Raw genomic sequence first — 22,175 nt, 5'->3', positions numbered from 1 at the left:
TAGAAAGTCCTCAATGGATCCAAACTCAGAGAAGTAAAATGTGATAACATGTGAAGCTTTTTTTGAAAGATTCGGGTCACATTTTAGGGTCAAAACACTACAACTGATGAATGTTCCCACATTCCAGGAACACGCGCGTGAACGACTCAATCAAGATCCTCCCCATCTCAACGTTCCATCATTCAGAAGGAGGGTAAAAAAAAAACTCGGGAGATGATGAAAATCCATTTAGAAGTCGACTTTTTCTCTTCGGGATTGGTTTGGATGATGTTTTGAAGGTTGAGGTTCTTACATAAACAGGCACTTGAGGTCCGAGTACAGGCTGGTACTGAGGGTCAGCAGTGGAGGAGGGAACGAGGAGTGTGAAGAAAACAGAGCGGAACACAAACAGTTGTTAAGTTAAAGCAGCAGCATTAGTCACTTGGTACACACGTGTTTACGTGTTTTGCTTATCAGGCGTTTGGTTCTGTTGCTGCACTGTCCAGAACACATCGTTTCGTTCTGTTGAGTCATCTTTATCGTCATGAACTTAATCACAAATATTCCATAAGATTTTACCGTTTAAACTTTGACCAGGTGATTAAGATAAATATACATTTTGCCAAACTTTTATTTTTGGAATGTTTGTTGAGTACATTATTTATTGTTATACCTTTTTTTTGTACCAAAGATTTTTTTTATACCTTATTCATCTTAAAAGTTTCTTTTGTGTTTTTTATGTCATTATTTTTGATTTTTAAAAAGATACTTTTAGATGGTTCGCTGTTGTTTTTGTGATTGTTTTATGTACTTGTCTTTATGTACTTTGTCAAGTCTTACATTAACTAACTCATTGGCACCATGTAGCCATAATAAACAATGTTTCCTTATATTTATACTTATACATATACTTATACTAGAGTTGAATATTAAAAAATATAATAAATCAATTATACTATAACTCGAGATAGGTCAATTGCTAGCAGTTAGCATCACAAGCAAAATTATATTGAAGATTATTATTCATATTTAAACTTGTGAATGTCCAGGAATCTTTTGGGGGAAGATGTAAAATAAAGAAAATCAAAATTAAAATGAGGAAAGTTATCTAATGAATATAAGTTGACGAAAAAAAAAGATGATAATATATATCATATCTGTTTGATTTATTGTATTAAAAATCCACAGATATTAAGAATGTATAACAAAAGAAATTAAAAAATATAAAATCCCTCAAAATGAATTATTATTTTACATAAAATATTTTTCCAATTTGCTTTCGATGTAATGACTGTTGAAAAATGACGTCAACATATAAATTCTTGTCGTCAACGACACGTAAACAAATTACATTTGTACGTACATTAGCATCAAAAGCAAAATTATTTTGAAGATAATTATTCATATTTAAACTTGTAAATATCCCAGAATCTTTTGGGGGACATGAAGAAAATCATAATTAAAATGAGGAAAGTTATCTAATGAATATAAGTTGACAAATACAAATTATAATAATACATATCATATCTGCTTTTTGTATTGTATTAAATCCACAGATATTAAGAATTTATAACAAAAAGAAAAATTAAAATCCCCCAAAATCAATTATTATTTTACATAAAATATGTTTGCTATGTGCTTTCGATATAACGACAGTTGAACAATGACGTCAACATATAAACTGTTACGTCAGTTAGCATCAAAAGCTAAACGAAGGACGAAAACATTTTATTAAAGTTAAAGTAACGATTAAATCTGGAATGTAAAAATGTATCTCTCATTGAAAAAAAAAAAAAAAATAGTATTGTGTGTTGTTGTGACGTCACAGCCCGCCTCCTCCAGCAGCTCCCGTCTTGCCAGGTCTGAGGAGGAGGAGGAAGGACGACGCTGGTCCACATCTAGACTGGATCCACTGGACTCCACCTGTCGCGAGCGTCTAGTCCTGGCTCTGAGCGGACAGGAAAAAAAAACCCCACAACACTCCGGGACGAGGCGAGGAAGCGAGCGCTTGTCGTGACCCGGATCATGGAGCCTCGGAGCAGCTCCTGACGGACGAGCGAAGCCGTAGACGCGCGACTCTCGGCGGATGGTTTTATCCGCAGTGTCTCCTCGGAGCACCATGTCCAGGCAGCAGCCGCAGCCGCAGCAGCAGCAGCAGCAGCAGCAGCAGCAGCGGACGCCGATGAAATCCACGGACAACGTGGTGGAGGTCAAGAGCAAAGTGAGTCTCCGTAGAGCTACTAGCCGGGCCCTGACACTGCCTTGCTTCATCCGCAATCGAACCTTCACCCCTCGCTCAGATTCTCGCTGCGCGCGCCATGCAAATATTACGGTAATATCAAATCAAAACATTGTTTTTTTAGTTTCAGTGTAGTGACATGAATCCCGCCTTAAATAAATACATCATAACCATATTTAATTCGTTTAAATCTCATAGATTTTAATACAAAGAATGTTTATAAACACAAAAACGAGTCCAACAAAAACATTGTGAATACTAAAAGAAACGCAGTAAGGGAAGGAAAATACAAAAAACATCACTTTAAAAAAATGTTTATATCTACTTTTCTTTCCCTGAGACTGTTCCAAAGTCAAGGATCCTTGATCAACAACCACCTGACAGTAAAAAAAAAACTTGACCTGAAGTAGTAAAACTAACACGAGGGTCACGAGTGGTCAGAATGTCATTGATACATCAATTATTATACATATTATTATTATTATTATTGATCAATAATATGTAAACAAAGTCAATCAAGTGAAGTTTTTAGGAGTATTCACTGTACCGTGAGATCATATTGAACTGACATTATTGCAGTTCTATATACGGCAACGACGACCTGCTCGTAAAAGTTATATTTGCAGTTTTTGTCTTGTGTATGTAGTAACAATACTCTCATGCGATGTCATTGATACTTCTGTACATACTCAACATAGCCACATTGTTATTGTTGAGATAGTTTTATGACACTGATGTTCTGCTTCACAGACATATTTTTACTTTTAGAAGTTGTTTTAAAACTTAATTAATGGCAAAATATAAGTACTAGTTCACCTGTCTTGTTAATCTTCAGTGCTAGGATGTTTTGTAGTTGAAGTACCAATAGATAGCACTTGACTACTTCAATGTATTGGGGATAATTGATGAGTTTTTTATTTTTTTTTCTGTAACATTGATGGATGACATACAGTGATCCGAGCTCCTTAGTATCGTGGCTGCTGATTGGCTCAACACTGGAGCATCAATAAGTGACTTATGTCCTGCATAGTTCAGTTCATATCCACACATGTTGACTCATCAGAGTCTGACTCAGCAGTGTTGTATTTGGATTTGGACGTCTAAAGGTAAATTCCAGAATATTTCTGTGATATTTTTATAGTGTGAAGGAAGAGCGAGGGTTGGAAAGTTTTCAGTGTCAAATCTATAGAAATAATAACCTTTTTTTTTTTTAAAGCTGAATTTCTTTGCATGTTTATTTTTTAGTTCAAACTGTTTGCAATTTAAATGTATTTAATATATAATATAACATTTAAAAATATTATCATATCATCATATTTAAACTTGAGAATGTCCCAGAATCCTTTGGGGGAAGATTTGAATATTAAGAGGACGATATTGAATATTAGTTGAATAAATTAAAATGATATTAAAAACATAATATTAATTGTGTGGGTTTTTTTTAAAGCCACAGTTTTCAAGAATGTAAACTAATAGTTAAATTCATAAATCATTAAAAAAAATGTGCTATGTAGTTTCGATATAACGAATGTTTAAAATAAATAATGACGTCAACGTATGATTTGTTTTCATCAACGACACGTCCTCGGATCAGGTGACAATAATTGCTGTTACGAAACTATCTTCGCCCGCTGTCATTAGCTCTGTGGTTCCTCTCTTCATTACCGGTCGTTTGTATCAGTGTGAGAAACCATGTGAAGAATGTAGCTCTTTATCTTGCGTTGAGTTTCTCACATATTTAAGTTTCTAATCACACGTACGTGTACGTTGAGTCGACATATTTATATAGCGATGAATAGTTTCCTGTCAGGTGAGAACAGGTGACACAAAAAGTTCATGTTTGCGTTCGAACATTCTTGAGGGCTGATGCAAGACTCGGCTATTGTCAAGGTCGTCGTTATGATTCACGGTTAAATTGATGTTTTCTGGTCATTGGCGGCAGCGATTAGTGCTGCAGCCTCTCATTTAAAGATGGTTGTCGGTTCAAAACCTGCTCAAAGTCACTCTTAGAACCTCGTGTTTGTGTGGCTGCTGTGATGACATCACTCCTGTCTTTTCAGTCACTACAAAGCTGTCGTCCACAGGTAGAGAGTAGAAGTCTACCGTCAATGTAGAGCTTTGTCTTTTAGCTAAGCTCATTCTTAATGATTGAAGACAGACATCTGTCCATCTCTTATTTCCCTCACTTGTGAACAATACCCCAGGAAACTACACCTTCTCAGTTACAGCCTTTACTTTCTTCTGAGAATCATGGTCTCCGATTTAGAGAAACTCATCCACATCCTCCGAACTTTTTCACCTTTAAACATTTAAGGATTTAATGACAATCATTGTTGTGCTAATGGCTAAATAAATACCTCAAATATAGCTAAATATTTGTGTTATTCTACCTGACCTTTAAAGTATATATTTTATTGAGTATTGTTTTGATTGTTTAAGCGCTTTGTGACCCTGGTATGGAAAAGCGCTATATAAATACAAATTACTTACTTACTTACTTATTTGATATTATAAGCTTTGGTTTCATTTTCAATGTGTCTTTTATTTCAGTCTATCTTCAGAAAAATGTCAAACGCAGTTTTAAAAGAACGAATAAGTCAAGTTTAATGGCGGAGGATAAGAATAGGAAGATACCAACATTGTTGTTTGCGCTCCAGCTATGGAGGGAACGGAGCGACCGCCATATTGAAAGACCTCGAGCAGTTTGACTCAGTGTGTGGAGGAAAATAACAAGATGTTTCAGGATGTGTCACGGTGTCCTCGCGGCTCCCTGGAGGAACGATCGCCCTCACCCTCACTTCTACTGGCTTCATGGCTAACATCACTAATGTTGGTGTCGGTGTCTGTGGGAGGAAACCAGTGTTATCAGGAGTCTGGTGTCAAGACGGTAGGGGTTCTTGAGAAAGACTTGAGGGTTGAACATGGACGCGTTTCTGTTGACATGTCATTTCGCACACGTGTGCGAGCAAGAGAATCATTATGTCTTGATATACAAGAGTTAAAGATGAGGTAAGAGCAGATTATTGTATAATATTAATAGAAAATCTGACCATTTACTACAAGAGGAGACAACATTAGACAATTAAAGAGGATTAATTTTATTTTAAAAGCACTATAAACGAGGCGAACATCCTCATTTAAGCGAAAGATTAAAGTTCACCATGTTTCGATAGTTCCTCTTCCCGTCCTGACTTTCTCCCGTTACTCACCCACTTCTATTTTCTTCTTCCCTATCGTTGACTCGGAACAACAAACTGTCCTTGGTTAGTTCTTCATGATCAGCCTTCCTCTGTATTATCATCACCAGCACGTCACACTGATGATAAAGCTCGGAACAGAACATTTCTTTAGGGGAAAGAAATGAAAAGATGCAGAAAACTGATAGAAAAGCTGAAGAAAAATCTGAAGATGTTATGTAATTATTTGAGAAATAAACATAGACATGGAGAATAAAAAATGAATAATAAATTCCTTAGTTTGAAAAGGGAATCAAATAAAAAGGAGATATATTCATAGTTTTTTTAGCACATTACAAGTATATTTAATTTAATTATTATTATTTTTTTATTTTTTTATTTGCATTACAATGATTTAAATTTAAAATGAGAGCTAAAAAGGAAGACATCTTTCTAATTATAGATATAAAAAAAAAGAAAAATACAAAAATACAATTAAAAAATCTGGCTTTAAAAATTAGTTTTGGCAACCTTTTTATACAAGAAAGGGTATTATAAAATATCTTTATTGAATGTATAAATATCCCCGAACTAAGTGATGGAACTAAACATAATGGTCACATTGAACGGGTCAGAAGTCTCAGACCATACTTTGCTTTGGTCACCCAAAGAGGATCCTCTCACTTAAACCTCACGTTGTTCTTTCCTCACTTTAAACCTGAAATAAAACTCTTTAATCGGGATCAAAACAACAAACTGTGTCGCAACCTGCACCAGCCGGAGCTCTGCTCGAGCGTTCGCTCCGGCTCGGCGGCTCACGGTAGAATTAGCAGAACCAGAGCGAGCGAGACCTGGAGGAGAAACTCCAGTAGAACCAGATCCTGACGGACGCCGCCTCGACTGGTTTGACAGATGGGGGAGGGTCCAACAATACTATTGTCGTCGTCAAACGTGTTTGCTTCTGCTTAATATGATTATTAATGATCAAATAGAACGATTATGTTGCTCAAGAAAATAAACATTTTAGTTATTTTATGTTGAGTCACTCGCTCTCTTTCTGTCTTGATTAATCGCATTGTAAAACGTATATTAGTACAAAACAATATTATCTTTTTGTATTTAATTATTTTTTTCTATACACGACTACAATTGAATAAATAGTTTAATCTATCAACAACTGATCATAACACGATTTTCTAAATGATTGGAAAAATTGCATTTCCTCATCCATTTATAAAGTCTTTTTTTTTAAGTGAAATATATGAAAAATGTTACTTTTGAAACAAAGAATTGTCTTAAATTATCTTTTTTTCATAAACCAAAAACATTTTATGACATTGTTTAATTAAAATACTATAAAAACATTAGTTTTTATAATAATATTTAGAAAAAATGTATTTAAAAACAGTAATAAATATAGATTCAAATGCTCAATAGTAATCATACTCGATGGTTTTTTGAATTGAAAACACATATCTATAAAACTAACACTTTAACAAGAAGAATCGAAGACAATAAAAAAAAAACGCTTTGATGGCCCCCGAGGGCCACGCATCACCGAAACAGTGATTCATGTGTGATTTCTGCGCCTCTTGTCTCGATAACTGAATTATTTAGTAGCAGGTTTTCAATCCTTCATCATCAAAACACTGCAGCTGTGCCTCCAGATAAGCATCACTGTTATGATAGCTGTTGTGTTGTCGGAGGAATCTTGAGTTTATTCTAGATTTCCTTCCGTGTTATTGGCACCAAACCAGATGGAACGTGTTCATTTGTTTTCATCCTCAGTTGCTTCAGTAAACGTGGCTCAAGGGTGTTTAACTCAATCACTCCTGGGGCCAAAAATCCAAAAACAGTCCACGATGTGAACCGGACAAAAATTAAAAACTAATTTACTTTGACAGGAAATGAGGACCTTAATGGAAGGAACTCTGTTTGAATTATCTAATTTTTATTTTAATTCAATTATTTTGCAAGCACACAATTTTTTTTTAATATCATATTGCAATTGCAATGTTGTAGCAAAGGGGGATCCAGAAACAAACTCAGGAATGAAAATGTGTTTGTTTTTAATGATGGGTTTGAAACTTGTCCTTTTTCTTCACCATAAACATAATCAATAGATGTATATATTATTAAGATAATTATTTATATTGCAGTAGTTACTAGGTCTGTTTATCTTGTTGGTCATTTGAATTTCACCTTAAGAGAAGATTTAGAAAGACGAAAAAAAAATAAGAGCGTGACAGTCAGAGAACAGTCGCCAGTAGCTACTGTAGCCATTGCCTCTACTGCCAGGATAAAAAGGTAAAAAAGTACATGAAATAAATATCATTATAATATATCATATTATCATTGTTCTTAAAGATGCATTTTCAACACGACTGGAAAGTTGTGATCATTTTAACACCCATGATACAATACAGTGGCAGTGTTTTCCTGCAAAAATAAAACAATTCAAGAAAAATAAACAAACCTTTCTGTAACTCGAAACAATCCTGCACATCGATACATTAGTATCAGACAGTTGTTATATAGCAAACAACATCCTACACATGAAAATAACATTGTTTTTGAACGCAATAATAAAGTCATAATATTACCACTATACTACTATTATTATTTGAGTATTTCTCAATCAAGCAAATGTTAGGGTGAGGCACTGCAGCGTGGTGCCTCATATCTGTCTGATCCAATACACTGGACAGCAGTACTCTTTCTCACCTCTAGACGTTTTTGACCTTAAAAATGATATTATAAATATAATAGAATATACATATTTTTCCTTATCATTTTGATAGACAACCTTTTTTAAAATTGATAAAAGCACCGGATTTATTAACAACATTTTACTGAAGGTCAAAATAATAATTTGTGTGGGTCAAATCTTTATACTTTAATTTGTTTCCAGTAAATATGAATTAGAAAAGATTCTAGTTAGATTTCTAGAAAATAATCCTTCTCAGTAAGACAAACATGTTCTGTGTATATATAATTGAACGAGGAATGAGGATAAAGTATTACCAGTTATTTGCTGTTCAATGATGATGAAGCTCTTTTGGCTTCTTACGATTGTAAATCTGAGTCGGTGCCTCACCAGCCATGAACTTAACCACACGTCACTGTCAGGCGTTATGTTCGCAGATATTTCTCTAAAGTTGTATCGGCGCAAGGTTGCAAAGTCTTGCTTTTCCCCTTCACTCTATAAATCTTGCATCTGGCGAAATTGGGACGCTATTATTTTGAAAATCCTCACATCCAGACCAAGATAATGGAAAATGTTAGTGAGTCAGTAATTTTCATTTTGTTAAATTAAATTCAAAGTCGACCCTTTATTAAATCATGATTATTCATTTCGGAATATGTATTAGTGATTTTTCACCTTCGCTTTTTTAATAACAACTAAATAATCAGGTGTTTTTTTCTTGTTTTCCAATATCTGCTCTTGAAGTGAAATAAACGTGGCCCAGCTTTGAATTTAAAACTCTCTCAGGCCACATGAATTGACTTGGCTCTGACCCAAACTCCATCAGTGCCATTTGTTAATGGATTTTTTTTTTTCCCCGTCTTGGCAGTTCGACGCCGAGTACCGGCGCTTCGCTCTGAAGAGGAACGGGCCCGGCGGCTTCCAGGACTTCTACCGCCTGCTCCAGAAGATCCACCGCATCCCGGATCTGGATGTGCTGCTGGGCTACGCCGACGACCACGGAGACCTGCTGCCCATCAACAATGACGACAACTTCTACAAGGCCGTGTCGTCGGCCAACCCGCTGCTGCGCATCATCATCACCAAGAGAGGTGAGAGGTCGTCGCCGGCTTGATGTTCCCTGTTATCACTGATTAGGAACATCAAGATTTTAAACTGAAAAACATGTATTGTGCATTTTTGAAAATATCAAAGATGATAGAAATCCAGTCTGTTGGAGGTCATTGAGTTTCTATGGGTGTGAGAAACTATTGATCTACTTAACTTGTGTTATCTCAGGGTCAAGCTGACCGGAAGGCCCGAAAACAAATGTGTTTGTGGTATCCCTTTGTGTCTCTGGGTCAAGGTGATCGGCATTTGTTAATTTTTGTAAGTAAGTATGTGAGTAAGTAATAGTTATTTGGAAAGATCTTTCTAGACCAGGGTCACAAAGCGCTTGAACAATCAAAAACAATACACAGTTAAAAATGCCTAAACATTTAAAAACTCTAAAAAGCCAAGACAACATAAGACAAACACAGTTTGTGTTGCATTTAAAATTATGGCCACTAGATGGAAGCAGTAATTACATCCTGCTCAGCTACAGGAACAGTGAAATCACGCAAGATTGCGGCGATGACTGAGGACGAGAGGATACAGTGACTCCAGCATTTAAAGCTGATGTTCGGACATATTTTGGTTTGAAAACAAATGAAAGCAGTTACGACTTCATCAAGAGTCATGTGGTCTGTAAATACTACAACACCAGAGTCAAGTACTGGACAATACTACAAATATATCCTTGTTACTACAGTATCACTATACAAATGTGTTTGTGGTATCCCATGTGTTGTCTCTGGGTCAAGGTGATCAGCATTTGTTTATTTTTGAGTTGCAATTAAACTTACAGCCACTTGATGGAAGCAGTAATTACGTCCTGCTCAGCTACAGGAACAATGAAATCCCGCGAGATTGCAGTGATGACTGAGGACGAGAGGATACAGTGGCTCCAGCAGTTTTAAAGCAGTTACGACTTTGTCAAGAGTCATGTGGTCTGTAAATTCTACAACACCAGAGTCAAGTACTCAACAATACTACAAATATATGCTTGTTCTTATAATATCACTATACTGTATATCGCAGATATAGATTCTTGCCAATACACACCTCTGTGAGTGTCGTGATCAGGTTTCTAACCTTGGTTAGCAAGTAGATGCAGTAGTTTTAGGGTTATTTATTTATTTATTTCCATACCTTTAATTGTTCTTTCTTTATCAATTTGTTCATGTTTTTTTCCATCAATCTTTTCTTTCCTCTCGTTTATGGATTTTGAACCTGGACTTACCAGGACAAATCAGCTCCACCATGACAGCGTCCTCACACTGTCTGGTCGAGCTCCAATGAAAATGGATAGAGAGTGACACTGTGTGTGTGTGTGTGTGTGTGTGTGTGTGTGTGTGTGTGTGTGTGTGTGTGTGTGTGTGTGTGTGTGTGTGTGTGTGTGCGTGTGCGTGTGTGTCTGTGTGTGTCTGTGCGCGCTCGTTTTCATGTGTGTGTGTCCATGCGATTGTGTCTGAGGGTAAAGTGATAAAAGCCATTAGCCACTCTCTGAGATTATCTGACTCCCAAAGACACCATCAATCATAACAGCTCCGTGTGTTACTACCTGCTACAACTCATGTTGTCGACACTCGAACACACACAGAAACTAGACACATATACACACACGTGTGTGCATGTCTGTGTTTGTGTGTGCGTTTCTTTGTTTGTGTCTTTTCGTCCACGTGTATGTGTGTGTGTTTGCACGTGTGTGTTTCCACTTGTGTGTGTGTTTGCACGTGTTTGTGTGCACTTGTGTGTGTGTGTTTGCCCTTGTGTGTGTGTGTGCACTTGTGTGTGGGCAGGGATCTGGTCAGAGCATTACATCATCCAGTGGTGTTTGATAAGTGGATTATGTCGACTTGGGCAGGAAACAGTTTGTGTAGCTGCAGTTCTTGTTGCCGTGGTAACATTTGTCGATAAATCAGACAATAACGTTGTTTTTTTAATCAACATCAATCATCAATCTGAGCATCTTCAATCGGGCTGATGGACACTTTGACAGTCGCTCTTGTGCAGCTTTTGTTGTGGTTGTGGTGAAGAAGAGAATCAAACTAACAACCTTCTAGGGGTTTTTGTCATTACAAAGGAAGAAAAGTGCTTTTTGTTGTGTAGAATTGTGTGTCATTGTGACTCATCTGTCACAGCATGAATAGTGTTGTCGCCTCTAGTAAAAAAAAAAGTTTGTTACGCAGCATCATTGTGCTAATGGCTACAATTGATTGTTGCCTACAATGGTATTGTTTTGGGGAAAACTCAATTCAATTCAATTGAAAGTGTAAAATCATCAACACTTTACAGTTTAAGACTATATTGGAGGTAAGAAAAACATATCTGAGAAAATCAACAATGAGTGAATCACAGTTTGACAGCGGTAAGGCAGAAACCTCAAGCAGAACCAGACTCGGTGTTGGACTGATGATTATCACGCTCTACCCTGTCTTCACCCTCTTCTTCACCCCTCTTCATCTCTTCTCCATGACTATATAATTAACCCCAATACAATTTAATTATGGGGATTATTTTCTCGTCTCTACCTCCAAATCACTATATCATCGGCAAACATCATCGTCCAGGGAAACTGTGTGTTTTGTGTCTATACATTTGCATAGATGTTGTTGTCCATGTGCAGCCTTCTTTTCTGATAATCATGATGATAAGATCCAGATTATTTGACCTGACAATACGTTGAAAGGTCCAGACCATCATGAGTGGAGAATTGAAGCTGAGAAAAAACATATAAACAGGAAGTAGTTCTTCGTGGCGTGATGCTAATAAAATAACTACGAAAGTATTTTATAACAGCGTCAAAAATATAATCATCAACAAGTTTAATAACTTTGTTTATTTGAAGAGACCTAATTTAAAGTAAAATTTGGAACACTTCCACACTGTGGCCCTCACGGCTATTTTTAGAATCCCTGCCATCATTTGTTGTTGTGCGGTCACAGACGTAATCGTCTTTTAAACTCACAACCTTACTCGCGGCTCGTCGGGTCATTGTGCTGCCGTGCGACGCGAAACAGCAGAAATCTGAGAAGTAGAGTCGACTGTGACGACCACACAAATGACTTTCCATAAATACCCGGCGTCGCAAATAAACACGGAGCTGCAGCAGGTTTGTGTCTGAGAGAGACACACAAAGTATTTTTAAACCGGCCCAGCTGTCGGTAGCAAACGCTCCGGCACTGACCGTACAAACGGTGGCGAGGAGGCATCAATTATTGACGCGTGAGGATGCTCAGAGAACGTTTCCTTCCCTTTATCTCGCCAGGAAATCAACTGGAGCGAATCGATGGACCGTGAAAAGATTGAGAAGAAACTCTTTACAGAGATACATTAAATTGAAAATATTCATTTAATTACGATTTGATGTTTCAAAGCAAAATTATTTTTTCCGGATATTATGAAGATTTAATTTGTTTTTTCAAATATTTGTCGAGAATCTCATTCTGATTTGAATAATCTTCATTTATTGCCAGTATGAAGCAGTTAATTCCTAAAATCTCTGATTAAATATCCATTTTATTAATTGACAAGCTTAACTTTGACTCATTTTCATACCATCTCTTAATGTATTAAGTTACATATGAACCTTTTCTGACATTTTCTTTGATAATTTTTACCCTTTTTTACTCATCATTTAAAGAAGACTTGCGTGAGACCTTAAACCTTATTTACATGGCCCCCAGATAAAACTGATTATGTAAATACATTGTTATGATACATTTTAGATTTAAAAATCAATATTTTATGTTTCTGGGCTATTTTTCCTTGGTATTTGTTATCATTCAAATTAAACAAATATGTCTTTTTTTTTTACATCTTTCTTCCTTATATTGTAAACATAAATAGGCATTTTAAGATGGTTTTTTTTATATAGTGTATAATATATTTACAATGTGTTGACAAACTTTCAAAAATCTTTATTTAAAACTTATTATCCCCTTCCAAGTTTTTTTATGCTATTTAATAACATATTCTTTCATGTTTTACCCTCATATTTAGTCTCTTCTTTATTTCAGTATAACAACTCTCACAAATCCCTGTATATATACATGTATGCTGCTTTAAGAGCAACTAATGCAAAACTCTTTTGACTCGGATGTTTCAAATATTGAAGTCTTCCTCTCCAAGATGCAATAAGTTCCTCATCATGACCATGTTTTACACTTATTACTTTATAAAGTTGCTCTGAAATCTGGGCGAATGAGAGGTTACGAGAGTAGACGTAATAATAGCTTCACTCCTCCTCCAGCCAGCTGTAATATGCTGCTTTGTTCATACAACGAGTTCCTCGGAGGTAGAGACTTACGGGATTGATGACGCGCGGTGACGAACCACAATGTTTAACCAATCACAACAGAGTGGGCGTGGTTATGGTGAATAAGATTTCATCTCCAGAAAAACAAATGTTTTCAGTGGGCGGGGCCTAAAATCATTTTCTAATGTAAATATTTAAATGAAAATAGAGTTTTGTACAAACACACACTGATGACACAATAGAGTCAACATCTATTTAAGACTCACATCCACTCATTAGTTGAACTTTAACTAAAAACATTTTATGATGTTTAAGGTTATGAAAAAGATCAAAAGGATGTCATAAGTGCTAGAAAGTTCAAGGTCATGTTGTGGTTTTCAAAGGAAACCAGCGACTGGCCGTGTTGAGTCCTGCTCAGTATTATCAGGGATTTGATCTCAGTGGGGGTCGTCCCTCCTCCAGGGTCGGGCCCCGTCACAGATCCTGTTTCTTATGGCCCGTCTGTAGGAGGGAGATCAGTCGAGTTAAGTTCTCTAACAACTTTAACGACAAGAGAAAACAAGAGCAGTGTTTCCAAAAATGGAAAATGTGTAATTGTGAATTATTGATGTGGAGGCTGTGATGAGGGTGTGAGTGTCTTTGTGTCTGAACACAAGCTCATTGTTCATGAGCTGGATGTGGCCATATGTCAGCCCCCCCACGTTCCAGATGGTGGTCGCTTCAGAGTGAGGTCACTGATACACACACACACACACACACACACGCAGCACTGAGCTCTTTGAGGCAAGTCATTGGAGGGATAGGAACCAAACTGGCCTGAGGGGCGGAGCTCCAGATACCCATCGAACGCCTCCATACAATAATATAACAAGTGTGATGTGAAGGAAACACAAGCATAGAAGCATGAGCTACACTTAAGACACAAAAGAGTTGTTTGAAGACGCATCTCGAGACTACTCAGCACACACACGGGCACTCCTGGGAATTCCTCCACCTGATTTTATGCCTGATAGTTCTTGCCACAAACTAAGACGTTTCAAATATTGAAGTCTTTCTCTCCAAGATGCAGTAAGTTCCTCATCATGACCATGTTTTCAACTCATTACTTTATAAAGTTGCTCTGAAATCTGGGCGAACGAGAGGTTACGAGAGTCCGTTGATACAATGAGTCCCTTCAAGGTGGAGACCTTAAGATCATTTTCTAATATCAACATTTCAGTGACAAAAAAAGAAAATACAGCAGATAGAAGACACACACATTGAACCACATGTATATGGACACAAACATCTGTAGTCACACACATATATGGATACACACACACATGGACACACAAACACATGGACACAAACATCTATGGTCACACACATGTATGGATACACACACATGGACACACACACACATGGGCACAAACATCTGTAGTCACACACATATATGGATACACACACATGGACACACAAACACATGGACCCAAACATCTATGGTCACACACATGTATGGATACACACACATGGACACACAAACACATGGACACAAACATCTATGGTCACACACATATATGGATACACACACACATGGACACACAAACACATGGACACAAACATCTATGGTCACACACATATATGGATACACACACACATGGACACACAAACACATGGACACAAACATCTATGGTCACACACATGTATGGACACACACACATGGACACACAAACACATGGACACATACATCTATGGTCACACACATATATGGATACACACAAACACATGGACACAAACATCTATGGTCACACACATATATGGATACACACAAACACATGGACACAAACATCTATGGTCACACACATATATGGATACACACACACATGGACACACAAACACATGGACACACACGTACATGGACACAAACATCTTTAGACACAGTCTCTAGAAGACAGGCAAACTCCTTTTCTCCTTGAGTGTAAGGTTTTTTATAATTGTGTACGACTTTTGATTTTAGTGTATAAGCAATCCAAAAAAACTGTAATATAAACTAGTAACATTCAATAGTTCACCCTTGTCATTCAAGGATGTCGAACTCAATCTCTATTTTCTTCAACAGTCTGAACCAAGTGTTTATTCACTAAGCTGCAACAGGAAGTTTAAGTCTGAAAATATGAAAATATAAAAAATAATAAATAATTACATGAGTGTATCACTAAAAACAACCAAGTGTATCTTTAGTGGCAAATGTTTCCTGCATCGGAAGAAACTTGTCTGAGTAGAAAAAACAATCGACAGTAGAAAGAAGTTTTGATTGTGGTTTCAAGACGACGCTCTGCAGGAATAATAAGTGCGTTGATATTCTCCACGTCGTTGACTTCCCTCCCCGGCTCGCTGAGAGTAATCCTCCGCAACAACAAACTCTTCCTCCAGCGCGACAACATCCCGACCGTGATTGTTGTTTCTCCGCAGTGTTGGTTTCAGCTCAGTGTTGACGTTCAAAGATGGAATATAATCGGACGGTGTGAGAAAACAAACGGCTCAATGTTGAGGATGGAAGATTCTCATGGCTGCTGCGTTGTGTCCTCCTCAAGACCTGACCACCGGCTGCACCCTGACAACCTGATCCTCCCGATGATTTGAGAGAGAAAAAAAAGATTTAGGGCTTTTCAGCAAATCTAATTTTCTGTAATAACATCAGGAGGGTTCACCGAGAGCGGCTGCTGTGTGTGAACGGCAGTCTGGTCTCACTTTAAGATGAAGTGAAAGAAGTTTGTGATTCTACTTGTCACTGAGGGCCAAATTGTACAAGGAACAGCAAGTATGGCTACATTTTTATGGTGTGTTGATCACAAGGGCAGGCTGGAATGTGAGATACTTGAGGATTGTGTGTCCGTCGTGGTGAAGAAAGCAAAAGCTCGCCATTGGCGGTGGATTTTGACTTTCACCTGTGATTAGCAGCTTTAAATTCACTCGAGAACAAAATCACACAAAGATTTCTCTTGAGATCAAAGCTCAGTCATAAAAAAGAAACTCATGGTAGAACATCTTCAACATCAGTTCTAGTGGAAGGTGCCCCGGGACAGACCCACGACAGGAGATGTCTCTGATCCGACCCTGGTATTCCACCCGATCCATGTTCCCCTGATAACGGATGGAATTATGCCTTTGTGTCCCAACCTGTTTCCACCGTAGCCATTAGCTCTGTCGTAAGCAATCCATGTTACTATGCACTCATAGTAACTCTTTGAAATCGATAAATACTATCGTTTATTTTGACGTTTCTTCACAAGTTCCTCTTCTCAGCTCGTCTTTATCTCGAGCCCCCGTCAGCAGAAACCATCCCCGTGGTTTCGAAAACTTGTTTCAGGAGCTTTTCTTAGTTAATTGCATGTTGGGAGCGTTCGTGTCGGCCTGCGGGGTTTTGGTCAGACCAGAAACAGGAATGCCGCGCGGAGAATGCAGCAGGTCAGATATTCGTCTCCAGCCGAGACGTGATTTCCTCTCCTGCCGACCAAATCAAACCTCTGTGCGACTGACGGACGCGTCAGATGTTGCTTTGTGTCACGGCGTGCCTGGAAATGTGGATTTAAGTGTCTTATATAACGTGCTGAGCGCCTGCTTTTGTCCCCCGTGAAGATCCCGGGGGGGGTTTGTTTTGATGTCGCAAGAAAATCTGCTGAGTAATTATTCAGAAGCTCATCTTCTTGTGTTTGAGCTGATATTTATTCTGCCATCCTAGGAATTCATTTAAAAAATACTAATATCTGATGTTTATTATCCTCATCTTTTGGATGGTTTACAAATGTATAATTATGTATTATTTAATTGTATTTATTTATGTTTAATTCATCTTTGCAATTTTTTTTTAAATTCTTTTTTAATTATATAATTTGAGACTTTTTATATTGCTTTTTTCATTTTACACTTTTATTTACTTTAAAATCTTTCTTACTTAATCTACTTTCAAAAATCTTTTATCATTTACTTTCAGACAATTTAGATATGAATAATGTGTTCTTATTTAAAAAGAAATATATATATATAAAACATTTAATTCAATATTATTAATTAATTATAAAATGTTGTCTTTAGTTTATATAATTATAATAATGAAAAAAAAAGTTTTAGTTTGAATGGCTTTAAATCCCTTTTTTACGGTTTCCACAAAAATCTAAATTATTGTTGTTTTATTATATTTTTGTCATTATATCTTCCATTATATATATTTTTTTACATATTTTGTGGTGCTTTTTACGCAAGTATTATATTGTCTTTGTTTTTTGTAATTAAAAAAAAAAAAAACATTTATTAATCATATTCAATTTAATTTCTATGTTATTTAACTAAAATTTAATTTCATATGTATGTTTAGTCATCTACATATATATATTTTTTTTAAATGACTCTGTTTCCTCCTTCTGTTTCTCTTGTGATACGACCTGGTAAATATTTTGTGTTTCTAAAATAGAAACTGACACAAAGACAAAAAAAAAGGTGCGGTTGCCGCTGGAACGTGGCCCAGAAATGTTCCGGAACGAGAATCTCTGGCCGAAGCTCGAACGTTCAAGCCTTTGTCGAAGAAGTTGTGTTGTCACGTTTGTTTGCAATCATTTTAATATAAAAACCACCGTATGTGATTAACGCTCTGACGGACAACAAGCTGAGATTTAATGGCGCTTGGACCAAATCCGACACGTTTACACCGAGTTAATCCGGTAAACCTCTTAAACCCGACCCTCGCCCAGGAGAGTCGCTCCAGTAGATTGAAATAATCCAGAGTCTGGAAAGAGAAACAAAGAGGAGTAATCTGGAGCCAGAGAGTCCGGATCGACATCGAATCTGTCAATAGGGAGTAGCGATGTGCACCAATTGGCGTCAGAGTCAGGATACGAAGGAGGTAGAAAACCAACAAACTGTGAAAGAACCTGTCAACACTATCTAATTGGTACCTTCAGACAGTTTTAAGCTCCTCCCACTGACTGTCAGGATGTTATCAATCAAGACTTGCTGTGGCACAACAACCACCTTGATGTCCAACAGATCTAGAATAGGAACCTTTGTCAAATTGAGTTGAATTCAGAGTCGGAGCATCAATGAACTGACCAGGCATGCAGGGTTAAGTCCCCTGAAGAGTAATTTCCGAACCCCAAAACCACCCGAGGTCCTCAGTTCCTCCTCACTTCTTCTCACGAGAGCTTCCCTGTAGCCATGGCAACCGTCACTGGAGCAGAGCGAGGCTGATGTCGTCTCTCCGGGCTTTCATGTCACAGTCCATTATACATTCGTTGAAGATCTGGAGGCTCAGTTCCAGCAGGGCGGACAGACTCCCTGAAGTCCATGCCAGAGAGAATCCTGGAGGAACTCTGTGATGTTTTAATCAACAGGTCCAGTAGAAACCAGCCAGCCGGGACAAGATGGACTCGAGACTTTTAATCTCATGATGTCTTTCTTTTTTGTTCCCAGAAGACGAGCCCGTGGTTTACGGCACCAACTCTCTCCAGAGAAAGAAGAATAGGCTGGGTCTCACGGGGCTGCGCACCACAGGATCTGGCTCGATACACTCCAAGAGACAACCGGTCCTTACGATCGGGCGGCCCCTGAACTTCAGACAGATCTCCTCCATCATCGACGTGGACATCCTGCCCGAGACGCACCGGCGCGTACGCCTGCACAAGCACGGCACGCACAAACCGCTGGGCTTCTACATCCGCGACGGGGTCAGCGTGCGCGTGACCCCCCAGGGTGTGGAGAAGGTGGGTGTTTTTTTGGGGGATAGTCGTCCATCCCGGGTCTGGTGGTCACGCGTCTGTTCTGGTCTCTGCAGGTTCCGGGCGTGTTCATCTCGAGACTGGTCCGTGGAGGTCTCGCCGAGAGCACGGGTCTGCTGGGGGTCAACGACGAAATCCTCGAGGTCAACGGCATCGATGTAGCAGGAAAATCTCTGGACCAGGTGACGAGCCCGCTCATAACCCACCTCTACCCTTTTAGCTCAGCTCTTTCTTCACCATAACAGACCACAAACATCTACTGACAGTAGCATCATGCTATCTCCTCCGTGTTTGTCAGGTGACGGACATGATGGTAGCGAACAGCCACAACCTCATCGTGACGGTGAAGCCGGCCAACCAGAGGAACAACGTGACGCTCCGAGGAGGGAGGGGCAGCTTGGGGAACTCGGGCTCCGTGGGCTCGGCCGGGTCCGCGGGCTCGGCTCTGTCACATGAGACACCAAGCCCCGCCTCCCAGAGTAATCCACTCACAGCGAGGTCAGAACTGTTCTTTGTTTATTTATTTTAATTATTAAAATACATTTACTAGTTAAATAAAACAACCATTGAGCTTTAAAATATTTCATTACAGTGGTCTCTTATCTCAGGGTCAAGGTCACCCAAAGGCCTGAAAACAAATGTGTTTGTTGTATCCCTTGTGTCGCTTTTGCTCAAGATGAACAACTTCCCTGGCTTCTAGAAATACATATGCAGTGGTTGAGGTCGTTCATCTTGACCCAGAAACAACACAAGGGATACCACAAACACATTTGTATTTTCAGGCCTTTGGGTCACCTTGACCCTGAGAAAACACAAGGGTTAAATCATTTTGTGTAAGGGATTTCTAACCGCACTCACCTTACTTATGGTCACAACAAAACTGGTTGCATGTCAAAAGTGTTGGGCAGATGTAATTGGTGGGCTGGGCGGCAAAGCATTATGGGAGCTGTTCAGGTCAATGTTGCTGAGAGGGTTGTTGAAAAAGACGGTTGCATTGTTGAGTTTGTAAGTTCGAATAAATGTTCATTACATTTCATCTAATCTAATTTTCAACATTATTAATAATTTATTATATAATAATAATAATGAAGTACACAATGTCTGAAATAATATAAATTGAAAACGAATAATCAATTATACAACTTTTACCAAATACTGAAAAAAAAAGGTTTGACGCTTTAATTTGATGTTCCTGCTTCTATCGTTACCGCAGCAACAGCATCGCCGAGGGCGACAGCGAGGACGACGAGGACGACGGCGACCTCATCATGGAGAACGACCTCCTGATGTACGAGTCCCACCGTTTCTCCGACAGCCCCGACCTGAGCCGAGACTCGGCGAGCGGCGGGCTGTACGAGTCGGCGCCGACCCGGCTCCTCCCCCAGAGCGTCTCGCTGCCCAACAGCATGGGCGTCGCGCTCGCCGACCGCTCCAATCACAACGGAACCGCCGGCCACACGGTCAGCCAGGAGAACCTGCGGGAGGACGGCAACGTCATAACACTGTAGACGAGGTGGGGGTGCGCGGACCAGGACTTTGACAAAAAAAGCACCTTCACTTTACACGTTTCTTAAAAAAAAAAAAACGCCGATCTTCCATTTGTGTGGTGGACTGGAGCGACCCGGCGACCCTGCATGGACGTTCACCCTTCCAAAGCCATACGAGGTGTGATGTCGTCGACTCTTACAACCAGGTTCTCCCACGAAGGACTCCAGCGCGGCGACCTGAGCCAGCCGTGACCCCGGGAGGATCGAAGTTGGGGTCAGGAGTGAACATTTAGTCTGAAATATTTTTAGTTTTGTATTTGGCAGGAAAGTTGTTTAGAGATCTTCGACGAAAACTCATGTGTTCATGTAAATGTATTTCTATAAACATGATTTTCAGGGGGGGGCGGGGGGTGGGTGGAGTCCGTTAAAATGATGCTTCTCATCTATTCTGATCTTTACGGTACTGCTGTAAGAATGATTTCCTCCCGTCTGCCGACGTCCTCGGATCACACCCAGCTCAGGTCGTCGCCCCAGATCAGCATGAACGCTCCTGATTTGAATTTTTAAATTTCATATTTATCTCCGAAAAGAGCTCGCCGAGTTTGTGACGCCGGCGTTTGCACACGGAACAGATCGCAGAGGGATTTTTATTATTGTGTGGATGAATGTGGAGAAATAAATGATGACATGAAGACCAACCTCTTTACTGTCCTTTTTTGTGTTTTTCCGGCTCCGCCCCGGGGCCTCCTCCCAGCACGGTTGCTATCGATCCACCGCACCTGTGTGCGCACCTCTGATGAAAACCACGGTGACACAAACACACACAAAAGTTGTGTATTTGATGGCGGAGAGTTGTAATAATTGTGTTAAAAAATACATTTTGGTGGAAAGACAGCAGGAGGTGGAAAGGGAGTGAGAGGAAGTGAGGAAATTCCTGTCGTGTCTGAACCGTCTGATCACTGTGTGTGTGTGAGTGAGTGTGTGTGTGTGTGTGTGTGTAGCACTGGGGGTATTACCTTACAGTCAAACCGGCTGGCTGACACACACACACTCACACACACTGCTCTCTTTCATTACTCTCCTGCATCTCACTTTCTTCTCAAAGCTCAGGCCGACGTTCATTCATCCTTCGCTCTTCGAAGAGAAGGAAAAAAGGGGGGACTCTTAAAGGGTGGCATTTTGGGGAGAGTACCCGGGGCGAGGCCTTTAAAGGGGCTCACGGGTTTAACTCAATGGGGAATAAAAACCAAAACACATTTTCAGTCCAACTGTAGTTGAAGCTTTGAGTATGAGGAGGAGACTGGAGTACACGGAGGAGATCGTTAGATCATGGATGTTTGAATACACATATATATATAAAACAGCAGGTTTTACTTCAGGTGCACAACATTGGTCGGAGCAGGATCTGGTCCAACTGGACTCTGGCCCCGGCGGATCTGAGCGGCTCAGCGTGGATCAGAACTCTCTTGTGACTGCAGAACAAACCTCTCAGTCAC

At 39.2% G+C, this 22,175-nt stretch overlaps 1 protein-coding gene across 1 annotated transcript; it reads left to right on the top strand.

Moving 5' to 3' along the window:
- The first annotated feature begins 1,536 nt into the window (after window positions 1-1,536).
- Window positions 1,537-21,377, top strand: pard6a (par-6 family cell polarity regulator alpha). Its single transcript, XM_087797536.1, has 6 exons — window positions 1,537-2,200; window positions 8,970-9,192; window positions 18,888-19,177; window positions 19,249-19,374; window positions 19,491-19,690; window positions 20,406-21,377. The coding sequence occupies exons 1-6, from the start codon at window positions 2,066-2,068 to the stop codon at window positions 20,698-20,700; spliced, it is 1,269 nt and encodes a 422-aa protein (XP_087653662.1). The 5' UTR covers window positions 1,537-2,065; the 3' UTR covers window positions 20,701-21,377.
- The last annotated feature ends 798 nt before the right edge of the window (window positions 21,378-22,175 follow it).

This window comes from Callionymus lyra, chromosome 8 (assembly GCF_982586985.1).
Source record: "Callionymus lyra chromosome 8, fCalLyr1.hap1.1, whole genome shotgun sequence".
Classification (NCBI taxonomy): domain Eukaryota; kingdom Metazoa; phylum Chordata; class Actinopteri; order Syngnathiformes; family Callionymidae; genus Callionymus; species Callionymus lyra.
Note: the sequence above shows the minus strand (reverse complement) of the source record. Positions and strands in the feature narration are given on the sequence as shown.